The sequence below is a fragment of the Esox lucius genome, chromosome 11 (assembly GCF_011004845.1).
Source record: "Esox lucius isolate fEsoLuc1 chromosome 11, fEsoLuc1.pri, whole genome shotgun sequence".
Classification (NCBI taxonomy): Eukaryota; Metazoa; Chordata; class Actinopteri; order Esociformes; family Esocidae; genus Esox; species Esox lucius.
In genome coordinates, this window is record NC_047579.1 from 30,320,501 (window position 1) to 30,338,175 (window position 17,675).

The 17,675-nt window shown below is 41.7% G+C and overlaps 2 protein-coding genes across 5 annotated transcripts; one reads left to right on the forward strand and one right to left on the reverse strand.

Annotated features, from left to right (window-relative positions):
- Positions 1-2,736: 2,736 nt before the first annotated feature.
- timm29 (translocase of inner mitochondrial membrane 29) lies at positions 2,737-5,363 on the reverse strand. The gene is made up of 2 exons (XM_034295159.1): positions 5,230-5,363; positions 2,737-4,046 (listed from the first exon to the last, which is right to left on the reverse strand). The coding sequence occupies exons 1-2, from the start codon at positions 5,342-5,344 to the stop codon at positions 3,214-3,216; spliced, it is 948 nt and encodes a 315-aa protein (XP_034151050.1). The 5' UTR covers positions 5,345-5,363; the 3' UTR covers positions 2,737-3,213.
- Positions 5,331-15,588, forward strand: yipf2 (Yip1 domain family, member 2). Of its 4 annotated transcripts, none has more exons than XM_010874335.3 (9): positions 5,331-5,432; positions 7,223-7,288; positions 7,543-7,694; positions 7,829-7,909; positions 9,362-9,449; positions 9,791-9,907; positions 10,127-10,293; positions 13,966-14,148; positions 14,406-15,588. In XM_010874335.3, the coding sequence occupies exons 2-9, from the start codon at positions 7,255-7,257 to the stop codon at positions 14,505-14,507; spliced, it is 924 nt and encodes a 307-aa protein (XP_010872637.1). In that variant the 5' UTR covers positions 5,331-5,432; positions 7,223-7,254; the 3' UTR covers positions 14,508-15,588.
- Positions 15,589-17,675: the final 2,087 nt, after the last annotated feature.

A 17,675-nucleotide genomic window follows, 5' to 3' on the forward strand; every position in this document is an offset into this window, starting at 1 on the left:
TCGAGACAGACCTTTATTTTTATACACATACCCCCCTCAATCCCTGTCATTCCTCTCTCCTTTCCCTCTCTCTCCTCTTAAACACACACAGACACATACACTACCCACACTGTGTCCCAGAGAGTTAACCCTTTTGATTCGGTGAAACACACCCTCTCGTTATTTACTAACCCCCTTTTGTGTAATACTATCATTCAGCCGCTGCTCCATTCTCAGCATTTTCTAACTGAAAGACTCAAGACTCAGAGGCATGTCATTGTTTCTTTGAGGGACAACTGGACCTATGATGTTTCCTTTTGTAGTTCCACATTGACAAAGTAACTTGGGACGGGGGGAAAACCAACATTTTACAATCTACAAAAAAATAAGCATTATACAGGAATACAGTTACCCACGTTCTGTATCGTTCGTAGAGTTTGGATTATTGCATCGGTTCAAATGTTTTTTGCAAGAAACAGTGTTTTTGTTTGTCCTGTTTCTTGTAGGATCAACCTTAAGACAGAACAGTCGTTCTGTGCATTGATAAATCACTGTCCCTCTACATCATCCTGCTCTCTCCATCCTTCGTTACGTATTGATTCTCTGTAGCGTATGGGGCTGGTGCTGCTGTGGTCATTGGGGTTAACGTGGTGGCTAGACAATCCCCCATCCTCGCTCCCGCCCTCCATCCCCCATACATTTCATGCAGAAGCCAGGCTGGCCAACTGCAACCACCTATAGGTTTAGGTGAAAATTGTATAGGACAATACCGTCAACATACTGCAGAGGGTATTCTGGGAAATAAACCTAAATGCAGAGAACAGAACTGCTGCTGCTTGTTTGATAAGTTATGTTCTCTAAACCTTTATTTAGACAGGCTGGGTTATAGTTATGCCTCCTATATGGAACACTTAGATCGAAACAAACACGTGACATGGTTAATATACAACATAGCCATCCCTTAAACTAAAAGACCAGCAGAGGAACATTGTTTTAGTCTCATGTCACGGTCATCCTTTCCTGATCCATTTATACAGCAGGATATGTCTCTGGTTCTGTCCTAATTTACTGACCAGAATAGGTTGAGCCCGACAGACCACCGGACAATGACCACTCTGGCAGAGAGAATGGGGAGAGGGGGTCATAATCAGGCATAATCAATAGAGGGCATAGCTGTAGGAAAAGAGTGTTATTGACAGTTGGGCAGAAACGATGTAAGAGAATAGTGTGGTGATAGAGGATAGGAATCCAGTGTTTATAAAACACGATCATAAACTAGCTGGTTTGTTTAGAAAGGAGTGTAGAAGGGTGTTAGTGTATAGTGACTGGTTCACAGGATTTCACTCTAGTTCCATGGACTGGACATACATACTTAATGCGTAAATGTGTGAGGCGTGGTTTGAATAATTATTTTCAAGAACATTGAAACCATACATTACCATTGGTCCACGGAGACCAAATTACACACTTGTTTTCTCTATGACCCCATTAGCCGCTTTCTGGTTTGTCGAGGGAACCCCAAACAGGATCGGACTTCAGGGCTGTCAAAGTTACGGACCCACGGTCACCTGCTGAAATGTCCTCTGATAACCTAACGTGGGTGCTTTCGGGGGATTTTTTAAGTTACATTGCTGGATATCCCTATTGAATCATGCATCACTTATGTTTGAGAGTGTGCATTAGACTATGATCTGCTGTACCTTGACTGAGTGTGTTGCAGAAATCAATAGCTCTCTGAGTGTGAATGTCTCCTGATTAGAATGAATGATTCTGTCCTTTGGATGAGATAGCGATCAGAAACTGAAGCTAAAGCAGCTTCAGCGTCAAGACAACCGCAGGATTAATAAGCCATGAACTGACAGATGTGGGAAGATGTGATAAGAGAAGAGAGATGAAGTGTATTGCAGTTAAAAACAGACATGGGAGGTTAATCAGAGGAAATAAAGTTAACAGAATCATTACGCTCATAAGGAAGAAAAGGTTCCCATTCGATCGGCCTGAGGCACCACAAAAATATAGTTTCTGTAACCCCAGGAATAATATGCGACAAAAACACTGACTGACACTAAGGGCTGGTTTGGTAGACACAGATTAAACCTACTCTAGGACAAAAAAAGTCACACTCAATGAAAAACTCCACTGACCTTGACCTTTCTACAATAGGCTTAATCTGTGTGCATCACATTGGCCCTAACAGTTTGGGAAGTCCCACTAAGTGTCATCAATCCATTTCAGTGTCACAATAGCCGGAGAAAAAACAATCTTGACCGAAGGAATACATTTTTTACAGCTGGAGACAAACTGTGCCTCTTTCCATTTCAATGTAATATCTTGGTATTGTATTCCCAGAACAGGGCCTCTGCATCATTCCATATACTAAATTATAGGTAGACATTCTGCTAAGGCTAAATAACCACAATTTCCAGATAAAATTTAAATAGTACTTTAATTTCACAATCACACATATGAGAAATGTAGACCATTTATACAGGAGATGTAGCCTATTGCATTGTTGACAAGTAGCTGACCATGGCATCAAATATGTTTTAGAGCATTAGTTCTCAAAACACTAAAGACCCCAGCTGCTCCATGACTTTGATCTGTTCTAGAGTGCAAGCCTAATTAAACTTGTCACCCAATCAAAAACAGAAGTGTGGCCGAGTCAGAATGGTTATACTGGTGTGGGGGGCTGCATGGGCAGACAAGCAATTGCACAGCGATTTCAAAGTTCTATCTTGGTTTTCTGTAATGCCTGTGAGTGGGTGACTTCATCTGTGCTGCTTCAATTAAGTTTTAGACTACACTGGGGTTTACATATTCCAAACAGTACATTTCTTATGAAATCATGCCGTTATTTAGCATTATGATGCATGAGAAGGTTCAGAAGATTATTTTAAATTGCAGGAATGCAAGCAGGAGTGGGCTGAGAATTCACGCACACTTGTGGTTCAGAGCTGAGATCTCGCACACACCGAGTTCAGAACTGAACTACGAAATGTTTGTAGGTCCCAGAGGAAAGAATTGATGACCAGTGGTATAGAGCACACATTGATGATAAAGGAGACCATTTGTCATCTTCATGTGTGGCAATATTCCACAGCCCTGGGAGCTAGAAGTCTTCACACCGTGCAGAAAGTCTGCCGTTTCATTATGTGTCCTCCAAAAACAACCAAACCCCACACAGTCGACAAATCATCATCATCCAGTTACTGTCCAATGGTCCACCCAGACACATTAGGCCTTTGCCTGATGTTGTGGCTGCTCCTCTTTCTCCTCCTGCTCCTCTGTTTCTGACCATTCTCCCTTCTGTGGTTCAGGTTCAACTAAGTTCTGTGGTTGAGCTACAATGCCGGTCTTTATTTTAATCGTTTCTACAAATACTCCATGGCCAATCCTGACCTTTTCGACAAGATCTAAACTGCCTGTCTTAATCTGTTCCACAATGCCTCCTCCCTCCTTCACAGATGCTGGTGCCTTGTTCACTTCCTCGTCTGTCTTCAGGGGCATCCAGGACTCCTTGTGAAGCCGTTCATTCTCCTCCACCTTCTGTACACCCGGGGGTACTGTGGCTGCCATGGCAGGCGGGAGGTGCTTGAATTCTTCCTCGTTCACGTCATAGTCCTTCATTTTATGGTCCAGTATCCACCATCGTCCCACGAAGCCCACGTCCAGTACCCGCATGTGGAGCTCCCTCCAGGGGACTGAGAGGTTGGAACACTGGGCTTCGTAGAGGCTGGCGTCCGGGTCGTAATCAGTGAAGTAGGTGAGTGAGACCATACCCAGGCTGAGGTGACGTAACCTGCCCTCATTACGAAGCTTGACCAGCTTCTGCACGTGCCCGTCCGACGTGCCGCTGCGTATCCACGGCGTCAGGAGCCCAAGCTGGTTGGCCCTGTCCATAACGGTGGTCTCAAAAGAGGTGTCGTCGGGATTGGTGTAGATGCAGACACCAGCTCCACCCAGGAGGCTTAGGTAGACTGAGGCTTTGACTGGCCGCTCCCATGCCCCCACTGCAATCTCACGACATGCCTCCTTGTAGTCTCGCGACATGCCAATCAACCACTGACCTGACGGGTGAGATAGACAGACAAAAATAAAGCATTTATTACAGGTTACACAAGGAGAGGGACAAATTATTTCAGCAATAGGTAGACTAGGCCACTAGCTTATATTATAGACAAACTTTTTTTCTCTTTTCTCTGAGATGCGACAAACAGACTCCTTTCATATCTAACCTGGAATGTTCTTATTGTGTTTCTGTTAAAACAAAAAGACTCAAAAACAATGTTCTATTTGAACTGGTAAGCTACTGCAGAGTCAAAGATCTTTGGTACACTGGAAGGTGCATCACGGAGCTGCCTCGGCAGCAGCAGAGCGTTGTGTGGGGCATGTCTTGGACATATTCAAGTTCAATGCAGAAATGGCTTGTTGGAAATAGCAGCAGGTGAAATACAATGCCTGCATTACAGTTAGCGCATTGATGCTATAGGGGTAAGATCATGGTAAAGATATAAGAGAATTCAATTAATATAGTTGCCAGTTGCATTTCCACCAACATATGAACTAACCTAAAAACCCAATTTACAAAGAACTTCCATGGTGAAAATATATAGCGTAGATGTCCTCTTATTATACAAACATCAGCCACAAGAACTAAAATATTTGGTGCAATTCAGGTTAGTAGGTTAGGGCCATGAAACCCTGGTCTAATGAACCAGAAGCATTGTCATTTTTATTTGCAAGATAATCACGTTTACATATTTGAGAATGTTACTTGTTAAAAGACAGCTCCTTCACCCATTTCATCCCAAATTAAGTGTTGGAGATAAGACAGGTAGTTTAGTGATGGCAATGATAAGGCAATCACTTTTGTTTGTACATTGTATGGAATTACAGGTGTTGTCTCAAAGAGCATTCACAACAGTTAACCATATTCATGTGCCTTTCTATGATTGCAAACAGGCAACTGGGAAAGATCCCAAGCTGGTAATGCCTTTACAATCGATGTCAGTTCAGGATTTTCAGATCTAGGCATTAGGAAATCTAAAATGTGATGTCCGAAGAAAATCTGTCACACAGTTTGATAAAATAATATATGGCTTTGGCATGACAGGTAGTACTAATAGTAAGATCCTGACCTGCTTTACCAAGCAAGCTACAATTTTGTAAGCTAGAAGAACATGCGTTCGTTTAGGTTCGTAAAGCGCAGAACTAAAATGGCAACCACGAGACAGATCTGCGGTTTCTTACCTAATTTGCTCTGTTTAAACCTCTCCCATCGGGTGCCCTTGACCGGTGCTGTTACTTCTGCCGCGACCGTGGAGCACCATCTCCTGAGCACCCACGAGGAAGCCATATTCGCCATAGAAGCCGATTCTTCCGGAAGCTCTCTTTCGGACGATATACTGTCACGGACCGGAAAACCCAACGGAACTACTCTTGATGCAAGTAAAGTTAAGTATGGAGACAGACAGAAATCCGGTAACTGTAGTGGGTAATGCAATTTTTATTAAAGCAGCACATATGTACATATATTAAACAGTGTTACAAACATAGTGCCAATTAAACCACACATTGCTGAACTGGTAAAAAATATAAACAAACAATGTCGGTCATCTCAGCACAGAAATTAAATTGTGCAAGCCACTTTCATGTCGGTATAGATTGTAATACATCAGTGTCAGTATCGAAACCTGTCGATTCAGTCTATCATGCAGCTCTGTCTTAATTCCAGGTGCGAAGATTCGTACACGTTTTTGTATACAGTTCAATTGTCTGTACTGCCTGGATTTCAGAAGGTCCATAGATTAGATGATGTTTGTTTATAAATCTGTCTTGTATACTTCCCACCTAAAAAAATTATTGAGGAAAAACATGTCACGGACGCGCGCACCAGACGCTCTAGGTTATTCCTAGAGATACTGCAGGCTTATGCGATTTTTTTTACTGATGTATAAAATGCTTTCTAAAATACATTTGAAAATGAAATTGCATTATGGACCATTAAATGTGTTAAAAATATGTTACTTTTATTTATTGTTACGTGTGGATTTATTTTTCCGTTGTGGGCTATATTTTTCCGGTAACAAATACCCTAAATGCTATATTCAGCTCTACTTACAATGAATGGCAAGCAATACAAGATTTCATGTAGCAAATACTTTTATCCCATGTTCGGATAACATAAAATATTGAAAAAGAAAACATTTCCAATACGAAAGTTATCTTGCTACTACACCTGGTCACGTGTTCACAAAAGGGCACATCTTATTTCTGAGGTGTATTTGGTCTCCTTATCTCCTTCGCAAAACCCATTGGATGGGAAGGATTGGGGGGCGGGACCTTTGGATTTCCCCATCAAATGGAATTTGAGGAGGAGACGAGAAGAGAGGACGCGGGGAGTATGCAATAAGCTCTCCCGGATCCTCTTAATAATCTGTCCTGATTGAGCTAGAACTGGTTCCGTTTCGTTGTGTACATACGGTGACGTGGAGAATTGTGGTGAGGTATGTTGAATTTAGCGCACAGTTAAAATTGACGTTATTAACTAGCTAACTTTTTCTGACATTCAAAGCGATATGTGCCGTTATTATCTATAGGTAGCTCATTTGTTTTAATAATAGTTATCTTTGACTATGTACAGAACAGTGACAGCTTGACAGCTGCCAGTTTCAGGCTAACGATGTCCGAACGTTACAGAGGTGTTCCTTGTCAGCTATACCAGTCTAATTAGCTACAAGCTAACCACATTTTAACGTTAATTATATGATGTCAGCACTACTAGCTAGCTAGCTGGCTGGCTCGCATTGCAGATCCAACAAAAGAAGCCTGCGACAAACAGATCCATAGACCAGGGCTATTCAAATCCAGTCCTGGAGGGCCGAAACACTTCTGGTTTTTGGTTCTACCTGCTAGTTGATTGCCTTCATTTGGTATCTATATGATCAGGTCTGAATCAGTCCCATGTTGTTAGTTGAGGATAAAGCCAGAAATGTTTCGGCCCTTGAGGACCGGAATTGAATAGCCTTCTTTAGACCATGGCCTCCATAAATAAACACAATCGTTGTTTTTTGTCAAATGTACAGTCATGTTCGATGTCGTTTCATGACTGTACATGTCCCAGACATTTCCATATGTATAACTATTTTCTACTTAGGCATGTTCCTCTTGAGCGCTATCTACTGACTATACCAGAGTAATATAGTAGATTATATTTAGAATATATTTTATTTTATCTTTTCAGATCTTGCATGAGGTTTTCATCTTTCCAGTGTGATGATGGCGAGTCCAGATGATCTGAAGTTCCAAGGTGAGGCTCATGGATTGACTCCATTTTCTGTCTCTGATAAACCTCTTCAAGAGCTATCATTGATATCATCACCTTCCTTTGCTTGTCTCCAGTTTCTTTCCCTCTCATCTATTGTTTCTCTTTTTATCCTGTCTTTCACCTTTCTTTGGTTCTTCCGTTCATGCGTTATCTCTCTGTCTCACACTGGCTCCTCTGTTCTTTCTCTGGCTCTCCCTCATCCCTTCACTCTGTTTAACCTCCTGTGACTTCTTCAGAGTTTGAGGAGGCCACAGACCTGCTTTCTGCTGACCCGGGTGCCTCGACCCTCAGTATGTCGGGGACCAGCAGTACTGCCCCAGCCAGCGCTACAGGGGACATCAAACTGGACATGTCTGACAATGAGGAGGGACAAGAGGAGAGTTCAGAGGTAAGGAGGACGACGAGTCCAATGCTATCGCTGCATTAATAATCTGTGATTTTCAAATGTACCTCAGGGTGGACATCGGTGCAGCCATTAAATTAAGCAGTATGGTGATAACTGAATATCATTACTGTTTACAGCTTCTAGGAGGGGAGAAACGAACCAGCGCATTTTGGACCTTTGAGTATTACCAGTCGTTCTTCAATGTGGATACAATGCAGGTACAATATGTATGAAATAAGTATAATCTGAACTAGGGCTGCAACTATTCTGATAATCGATTTGTCTGTCGATTACTACTTTGATTAATTGGTTAGAATAAATACATAATTCCCAGAATTTAGTTTTCAGTGCTTTTCTCATCCTGTTACCAACGCCTTCATTAAAACTGATGAACAGTCAAATTCAGACACTTAGTCCCAGGCACAATCCCTGTATAACAACCCAGTAACTCTGACCCTAACATCTGTATACTACTACTTTTTTTTTTTCATCCTGTAATTCAGTGCTGTTCATACTGTATATATATATACTGTATTTATCATATCCACCTACCTCATGTAAATTACACCTGCACAAAAATTACTTATTTATTCATTCCAGCATCATTTGCACTCTGCTCCATTACACTAGATATATGATTACACCCACTGTCATTATGGAAATAATAATACATGCACAAAAATATTTATTTCCAGCACCCTGCACATTGCACTATTGTCTCATCAGTTCTCCTATGTTATTGTTTTGGTTTAGTAAGTATATTTATGTGTACTGTATATTGCAGTCACTCTTGTGGAGTGTCCTTTGTTTAAGTCTATTTCCTCGTATATGTACACATACCTGGTGAATAAAGCTGATTCTAATTCTGTTGGCAGTGGTTACAAAACAAAGAAACCTGCAAAAACTAAAGGGATATCATAATATAATTTAAGACCGTTGGAAAATCCTCCCAGGGTACTACATGAAGCTGGTTGAGATACATTTGACGGATACTGTAAATGTTAATGCAAATTGTAATGTATTTGCATACCTCAACGTTTCTATTGTTGAGAAATAAACGTCGTGAATGCTTAGCTAGCAGGAGCTGCTATACACAAACTCAATGTGCTCAAGTAGATCACCGATTTGTTGGTGAAAACTTGACGTTAACGCAGCCATGGATTCAAACTTAACTCCATGAATCCAAAAATAATGTATGATGTGTTATATTAACATACCATGCTGAGCCCACTTCATCTTCAATTATCAAGCCTACAACGCGTTTTCTCTAAATGCTATTTACGTTAGTCGCGCACCCGTGCCATCAGAGTTCTGCTAACAAATTTTGCAACAAACTTTTTTTGTTGTTGTTGAATTCTTCAACGAAAAGTGGTCCCCTACGTTTTTGGTCGTACGCTACTTCCCTGGGTGTATCCTCCGCAGTCTCAGCCTCCGCTATCTTTCAAAATGTATTTTATTTGCTGCGTCTTGTGTAGACCAAACTAATGATGGTGATATTCGTTGCCAACAATTTTTATCGATTAGTTGTTGCAGCCCTAAACTGAACACAAGAATGACCTGTATTTAGCTGTAATCTGCCATACAAGAATGTAGGTCTAGTGCTGATGCTATTGTTTTGATAAACATCTTCCCCATTGGTTGCCTAACTTCCTGTAATGTGATTGATGCAGGTGCTGGACAGGGTGAAGGGGTCAGTGATGCCTTTACCAGGGCGGAACTTCATCAGACATACCCTTCGATCAAGTCCGGATTTGTATGGTAAATAGGCAAAAATCACAATAGATGGACGAAAGTCACAACTTCCAAATGTAGCTAGACCAGGTTTTCTGGAACATATTCATCTCAAGATCCAAATGGGAATTTGACTCTCGAGACATGAATCATCCTTTAACGACCCACATTAAGAAAAGTATAAATATTCTCATAACTTGGGACAACTCTTACTTAGTTCTGACCCATAGTTTAAGATACTTGAACTAGGCCAATGCACATTTAGAATGGTATACCCTTATTACTTTCGATAGACAGACATTTGCTGATCTAAGTGATATAAACCTCTGCCTAGCCTAACGTTATCTCCTGGTCCCCAATGTGCCTAGGTCCCTTTTGGATCTGTGTGACGCTAGTTTTCTCTGTGGCCATCAGTGGGAACCTGTCCACATTCCTCAGATCCATGGGTGACAGTCAGTATCACTACAGACCCCAGTTCCACAGAGGTATGGTACCAGGGGGAATGTAACTTGGTTCCTTCTCAATGGTTTTATGTGATGTTTGCTGAAGAAAGGGTTGTGAAGTAGTTGGAGCTGGTAGCTGGAGTTGGTTTCGGCAAGGACACTTATTTTTTCATGTTATGCTCATGTTATTTTATGTCATGTTTTGTAAGCTGCAATAGCAGTATTGATGCTGACTTGGCTTGCTTCCTCACTCTCCCTCAGTGATGATAGCTGCAGTAGTGATCTTCATGTATGCCTGGCTGGTACCCCTGGGTGTTTGGGGTTTCCTGACCTGGCGGCAGAGGGAGGAGAGGCAGCAGAGTGGTTACTCTTTCCTGGAGACGGTGTGTGTCTATGGCTACTCCCTCTTCATCTACATCCCCACCTCGGTGAGTCAACACACACATCTAAATGTCTTATTCGGTTTGCCTGAACTCTGCCTCCTAATGAAATGTTTTGTCCAATAATAAAACTTACGTTTAGAGTAATCAGGACTCATGACTCGACTTGGAATTGACCATTGGTGACTCAGATTTGGACACATTTGTTTCAACCGCTTACAACATTTCTATTTAGAATGGGTAGGCTATAGTGACAACATCCTATTACAGACACTAGATGCTGCGATCAGTTCTGTTTTGCAGTGGGAAATTCGTGTCACACACAGCCCACATCTGCTTGTGAACTTCATGGAAGTGTCACATCAAGTGTGGGCAGACAGGCTGTGCTCCAACTCCAATCATGCACATCGTGCCTAATTTTCCCCCATAGCTGAACACCATCCTTCTAGTTACCTACCCTTTGCATGGTTTAGAAAAACAAGCGGATCCATGAAATTAAACAGTAATGCTGATTTTATTAGTATAGCTGCAGTATAGTAGAGTTTGCATCTTTGTATGGAGAAGTAGTCAGTCTTTCTCTCACTAGAACTTCAACCTTTCCATATTTTGGTGGTTAGCAAATGAGCATGGGAACAACTTATGTATTGGTAAACACAGAAAAAAACATGAACACAATGTGTTAAGTGTTGAATAATTTTTTTTTTTTTCCATATTAAGTTGTTTATATTCGTTTTAGTGAGCATTTCTTATTTCCTAAGATAATTAATCCGACAGGTGTGACCCATCAAGCAGATAATTACTCAGGGGTAGTGTAAAATAAAAGGCCTTAGGAAAGTTTTCAGACTCCTAAATTTCTCCACATTTTGCTGTTATAGATTTTATTTTATTTCCATCAGTATACACACAATACCCGTTAATAACAAAGTGAAAACATGCTTTCAGAAGTATGCCAATTTATTAAATACAGAAATGTCATGTACATAAGTATTGAAACTCGTTGCCATGGCACTCTAAAAATTTGCTCAGGTGCATCCGATGTCCTTGAGATGACTATACAACTTGATTGGAGACCATCTGTAGCAAGATCAATTGATTGGACATAATTTGGAAAAGCACACACTAGTCTAAATGAGGTCCCAGACTTCATAATTCCAGAGCAAAAATCAAGCCAAAAAGTCAGGAAAAATAGGAAATCTCAGTAGATCTCCATCATAGAACTGTGTTGAGGCACAGATCTGGGAAAGGTTGGAGGAGAAAAAAAATTGCTAAAGCAATTGAAAGTTCCTCGGAGCACCGTCTTATCATTGATAGAAGTTTGGAACTACCAAGACTCTTCTTACAGCTTGAAAGTCTGGCCAAACTAAGTAACCAGGCAAGAAGGGCATTGGTCAGGGAGGGAACCAAGAACCCAAACGACATTAACAGAGCTTCAGAGTTTCTCTGCAGAGGACAACTCTCATTGCAGCACTTCATCAATTAGGCCTTTACAATAGACTGTTGACGGAAGCTGCTTCTGAGCATGGACTCTTAAAGACTGTCTAATACTATCCCCAAGGTGGAGCATGGTGGTGGGAGCTTCATGCTATGGGGATGTTTCTCTATGGTTGAGACTGGGTGACTGATCTGTATTAAGGAAAGTATGAACAAAATACAGAGGTCCTTGCAGACAACTTATTGCATAGGACTTTGACTGGAGGTGAAGATTCATATTTCAGCACGAAAACAGCCCAAAGCACACAGCCATGGCCTTGAATGTCATAGAACATGTGTTGGGAGACCTGAGAATCACAGTCCATTGTGATGCTCCCCATCCAATCTGACAGAGTTTGCGGGAATCAGCAAGGAAGAGTAGGAGAAACTTCCCAAATCCAGGTGTGTAAAGCTGGTGGAGGCTCAAAGCTGCAATTGCTGCAAAAGCCTTTCCTAAAAGGTTTATTCATAAAGTTTTGAAAACTTATGTATATGAGATTTATTATTTTCAATAATATGGCAAAGATTTCTAAATATGTTTTGCTTTGTCATTATTTAACTTAATCAATTATAAATTAAGTCTGTAACACAACAAAATATGCAGAAAGTCAAGTTGTCTGAATACTTTCAGAAAGCACTTGCAGTCAACCAGTCTACAAAAGCTGGGAAAACTATTTTTATTTAAGATATTTTCTTGCAATTTAGATGGCATAATGATAAAATCAATATATAACTTCATTAGGCTAACGCTTTTCTTCAATTGTGACTGCATGTTAGAGTACGCTCTTCACAGAAGAATCCCAGTTTTAACTAAGTCAAACAGTAACACATTTTTTGTTTATAAATTTAAAAAAAATGGAAAATGGAACACTTAAATCACACATCGGGTCTCGGGTGAACTGAATATATTAAAGACCAATCTTTACTGTACATTGTGTAATTCGTTGAGAACAAAAAATGTAGACGGTCAATAGAAACTAAAACCACCAACCGATTCAGGGCTGGATTCAAACTCACACTGAAAATCTAAGTGAACAGTTGAAATCACAGGCACTTCCAACTTGTGTGAATTTCCTCATGGCAGCTCGTAATGTGGCCTCTGTGACAACGTCAGGGCATGCTCCTGAGAAGGCGAATGCTTTCCTGGAGGTTCTTCTCCCAGACCTGGATCAAGGCATCAGTAAACTCCTGGACAGTCTGTTGTGCAACTTGGTGGTGTTGGATGCACCGATACATAACGTCCCAGAGGTTCTCAATTGGATTCAAGTCTGGGGAACGTGAGGGCCAGTCAATGGCATCAATGCCTTTCTCATCCAGGAACTGCCTACACACTCCAGCCACATGAGGCCAGGCATTGTCCTGCACCAGGAGGAACCCAGGGCCCACTGCAGTCAGGGAACTGTTACTGCCAGCATGTGGAGACCTCTAAGGATATGCCTCTCCAGACCATCACTGACCCACCACCAAACCAGTCATGCTGGATGATGTTGTAAGCAGCATAACTTTCACCACAGCGTCTCCAGACTCTTTCACATCTGTCACGTGCTCAGTGTGAACCTGTTCTCATCTTTGAAGAGAGCAGGGCCCCAATGGCGGACCTGCCAATTCTTGTCATTTTGTAGGGCTCTGGTAGTGCTCCTCCTCGTTTCTCCTTGCAAAAAGGAGCAGACACAGGTCCTGTTGCTGGGTTGATGCCCTTCTATGGTCCTGTCCAGGTTTCCTTGTGTAACGGCCTGGTTCCTGGTATCTCCTCCATTCTCTTGAGACTGTACTGGGAGACACAGCAAACCTTGCAATGGCACATGGATGTGCCATCCTGGAGGAGCTGGACTACCTGTGCAACCTGAATGGGCTGCAGGTACTGCCTCATGCTACCAGTAGTGACAAGGACACTAGTGAAACTAGAGAAGAATCAGTCAGGAAGGATAAGGAGAGAGCAATTGTCTGTGGTCATCACCTGCAAAACCATTTGTTGTTTGGGGGTTGTCTTGCTGTTGCCTCTCCAGTGCACCTGTAGTCACTTATTTGCACAAAAAGGTGACATTGATTGACAATCGCTTATGCTTCCTAACTGGACAGATAGATATCCCTGAAGTTTAATTTACTTGGTGTTATACTGTGATGATTACCTGTTCCATACATTTTTTTTGAGCAGTGTATTTTTGTTGTGTACATTTTGTATGGCTGAGATGTAATTCCAATCAGTGAATGTAGGAAATGTTAGTAACCAACTGGTGACCTCACTCTCAGGTGTTGTGGATTCTACCATTTGAGTGGCTCCAGTGGCTGCTCATTGTGGTTGCCATGGTGATATCTGGATCTGTCCTGGTGCTCACCTTCTGGCCTGTCGTCCGGGATGACACCAAGGTGACAGCTTTTGGCACCGTGGCAACGATCCTTGTTCTACATGCGCTGCTAGCCATCGGCTGTAAGGTAAGATCCCAATATGAAGTGCTGTCGCTACTCACCAAGCATCCTTCTGCTTTGGCAGTAATTATTGTGTGTACAATGTACACCCCTACTTCACACACACTATAGTATTTATGAAGGATGGACTTTTGTTTTTTTTGTCAACAGGCCCACTCCATTGGGGCAAGGCTCCGCTATATTAGTCATAGGGGAAACTAGTAGACAGGTCTACTTTCTACACGAGTCTGGCTAGCTGAATGTTATATACTTTTATCTTTCAGATGTACTTCTTCCAGACAGCGACTCACACAATAACACCAGAACCTGTTCCTACACGCTCCCTCAACCACACAACAGTGATTCTGACCACCAAGAGCCACTGACCAAGAGGAATCCGGGGGTGGTGATTTATTGTCCGCTCAAAGGACCTGTTCCATAATCATGTTTTGTGACCTCTGGTGCATCTGGAAGGATTGGATTAAAGGTATAGGTTAGGTCGATTGCCACCATGTTTCATTTCTTAATCACTCTTTACTTAATATAAAGTCAACTCATTGAGTTCCTAACTCTAACCGATCCAGTTCTTTCAGATGGTTGGGTCTAAATAAGGGCAATGGAATGAAATGGGACCTGCATACTTAAATGCATTAACCAATATGATACGGTCCATGATGGACTGAGTCATGAAGTTGTGTGGGAGCTGCTGTATGGGCAAGCTTGACCTTAGTGCATTACGGACTTAACGTGCCCATCACCCAATTGAAATTGATGTGCATTAAATTTCAGACTATGGGGTGAGGAAAGAGGCCGGTAGGAGCCATCTAGAAATGGTGGGTTGAATTATTGCTTTGGGGGAAAGGACATATTCTTGCTTAATTTATGCTATTGTTCTGCTGTAGACTCAGCAATTGTAAATTGCAATAAATCAAGATTTATATCATGGAGACACTGGCTGCACCGTGACTTCATCTCCATCTGCACTGAAAAGCTGGAGGTAATAGTGTAAGCATGAGAATTCTTCTCCAACCGATTCAGATGTCATGCAAGTGCAGATTAAGGAAAGGACTGGCAGTTATTTTAGACTTGTTGGCTGCAGTCTGATAGCTGCACCCACATGGAAGGGAAATCCTGGTTGAATGTTAACTAATGGGGTACTTACCTTGTGACACTTTGAACCAACAAGTATGTTGCTACTTGGTTGGAACCAAGGTCTTCTACATCCACGCTACGCGGGCAAGATTGTCCACCCCAAAACTAATATCCGACTCAAATTAGTTGTTCCTAAAATGTAAACCATATGACCTGAAAGGTGTAGTTCGCTGATCTCCACGATAACGTAATGACATTTTTCTTATTGTAGATAGACTTGTAAAATGTTGTCCATATATTTATTACTTTATATTTTGCCTTTCTCCTCTTATGTTGACTTTTTGTATTTGTGAATAAATTAATTTCTGTCCAGTCTAAAATCTCCTCTTTGACTAGAGCCCAAGGGCAGAGTTTCACAACTCCAGGAGTGTTACTGTCTGAGCAGGCTTTTGTTCCACCATAGCAGTAAAACACCTGATGTAATTAAAAACTGTTGAATTTGTTTGGAGGGCACTACTAAAAAGGACAAACTAGTTAACCAGCTACCTCACCAACATTTTCTTTAATAAGAAAAATAGGCTTAACATCGGCTGTAAATCAGAAAATGTAGTGTTATGGATGTACATAACTACATTTCCTGACAATGGCACCTAGCTGAAATCTTGAGTTCTGGCTACATGTATCTACACTTTGTTTGGGGTGGGGGAGAAGTTTTATGTAACATTGGATCCAGCCCTTGAGTTTCTGTCTGCTTGTTCTGTTAACTGTACGTACAAAACCAGGATTATCATTTGTCCTGTCTCAAACCGGTTTGGTTGACACTAATCCCTGAAATACATTGACCAGTGATCCAGAGGCAGTTGTGCGCACACCAGCCTCAGGCTACTGATACTAGTTTGATCTTGAAGAAAAAAACATTGTGTGCTTTTAAACACATTTGATCCTAAAACTTTTTCACTAAAACCATATCTGCACAAATTATAATGCAAGTCTTGAGCTACATAGAGAAACTAAAAAAGGCACAATTTAGATTCACCACTGCCAATCAATACCTCAAGGCCAAGCACACCCCGTTTACTTCTGTGAATGTCCTTTTCTATCATATTTGGATAAGGTCCCCCCTAACTCCTGTTTATTTGTTTGGTTGGGTAAATCTAATCCTAGCTCTGTAGGTACTCATTATGGGCAGCGCCTTACCTCAAGCAAGAAAAACACAAACAAGAGAGAGACGGCACAACACAGTCTTGCTGATGCACTTTCCATCAATAAAATGTCCCTGCCGAGGACACAGAGCAGAGTAGTGGATGACAAAGGTTTGAAAGCTAAGCTAGCTAGTAAATATCACATAACATTGATGTTATGATTCTAAATGTGATATTTCAAAACAAATTATATTAACACATGATCCAAGGATTTTTTTCAGGACTTCTCCACCAACATTTAATTTGCTCCTTTTTTGCTTTTTTTGTTTGTTGCTTTTTTGTTAAAGAAAGAACAAAAATAAAGACAACAGAAAAAAAACTTTACCCTACAAACTAACAAGAGACATTTTCTCTTCATAAAACCTGCTAAATCAAAACATCTAATGAATTAAACTCAGTCCATAAATTGTGTGACTGGAAGCAATGCATACATGTCCGTTAAGTCATTGTCCAAATGTTGGGCAATTGGCTTGCCTGGTAGAGGGGAAAGGTGAGAGGAGGGGTGAGGTTTAGATATGTTGGAGTCTGGAGATTGTAGGTAGTGAAGAGGGAATGGAAAGAGGTAACTCCCTGCTTCCCTCTATCCCAAACTCCCTACCTCAGTCTCTGAACAACAGTCTTTAAAATGAAGGGGAGGAAAGGAAATGAGGTAAGGATGTAAACTAGGACACAGCCGATCCAATGGTTCTCTTGCTCCAGCAGCAGACACCTGTCCTTGGTCCGCACTGTCAGTCAGTCTTTCTGTGTGTCTCCCACGCCTGCCTCGTCCTCCTCCTCCTCTAATACAACCAGGTCACTTCCGGCTCACGGCAATCCTGATTGGCTAGGCAGGGGGACGCTCCCAGGCTTTAGGCGACACACCTCCCAATTCAATCAGTCCATCAGCGGTGAGGCTCTGACTTCTGGGTTTAAGAAATGTTTTTTTCCATGATTATGCTTCTTAGGATTCTACACAGTAATAATCTAGGGTGACTTAAATGCCAGCCAGATTTGACATCTAGCCCTATTTGCCATGTGACTTTGATCAAAGGTAGAGCACTAAATAGGGACTACAGGTGAATGACTAGATTGACACATTTGGTGGCGAGGGAGGGAGCTGTCTGGGGTGGGTCTATGGAGAAAGGGTCTCTACAAGGCAGATGGAGAAGTGTCCCGGTATGAAAACCAAACGGTGGTCGGTTGGTGTGGGAGTCCGACGGTGATTCATAGTGTTCTACTCTACTGTACAAGAAAAGCTCCCTGTTCCTTCAGTGCAGCTCT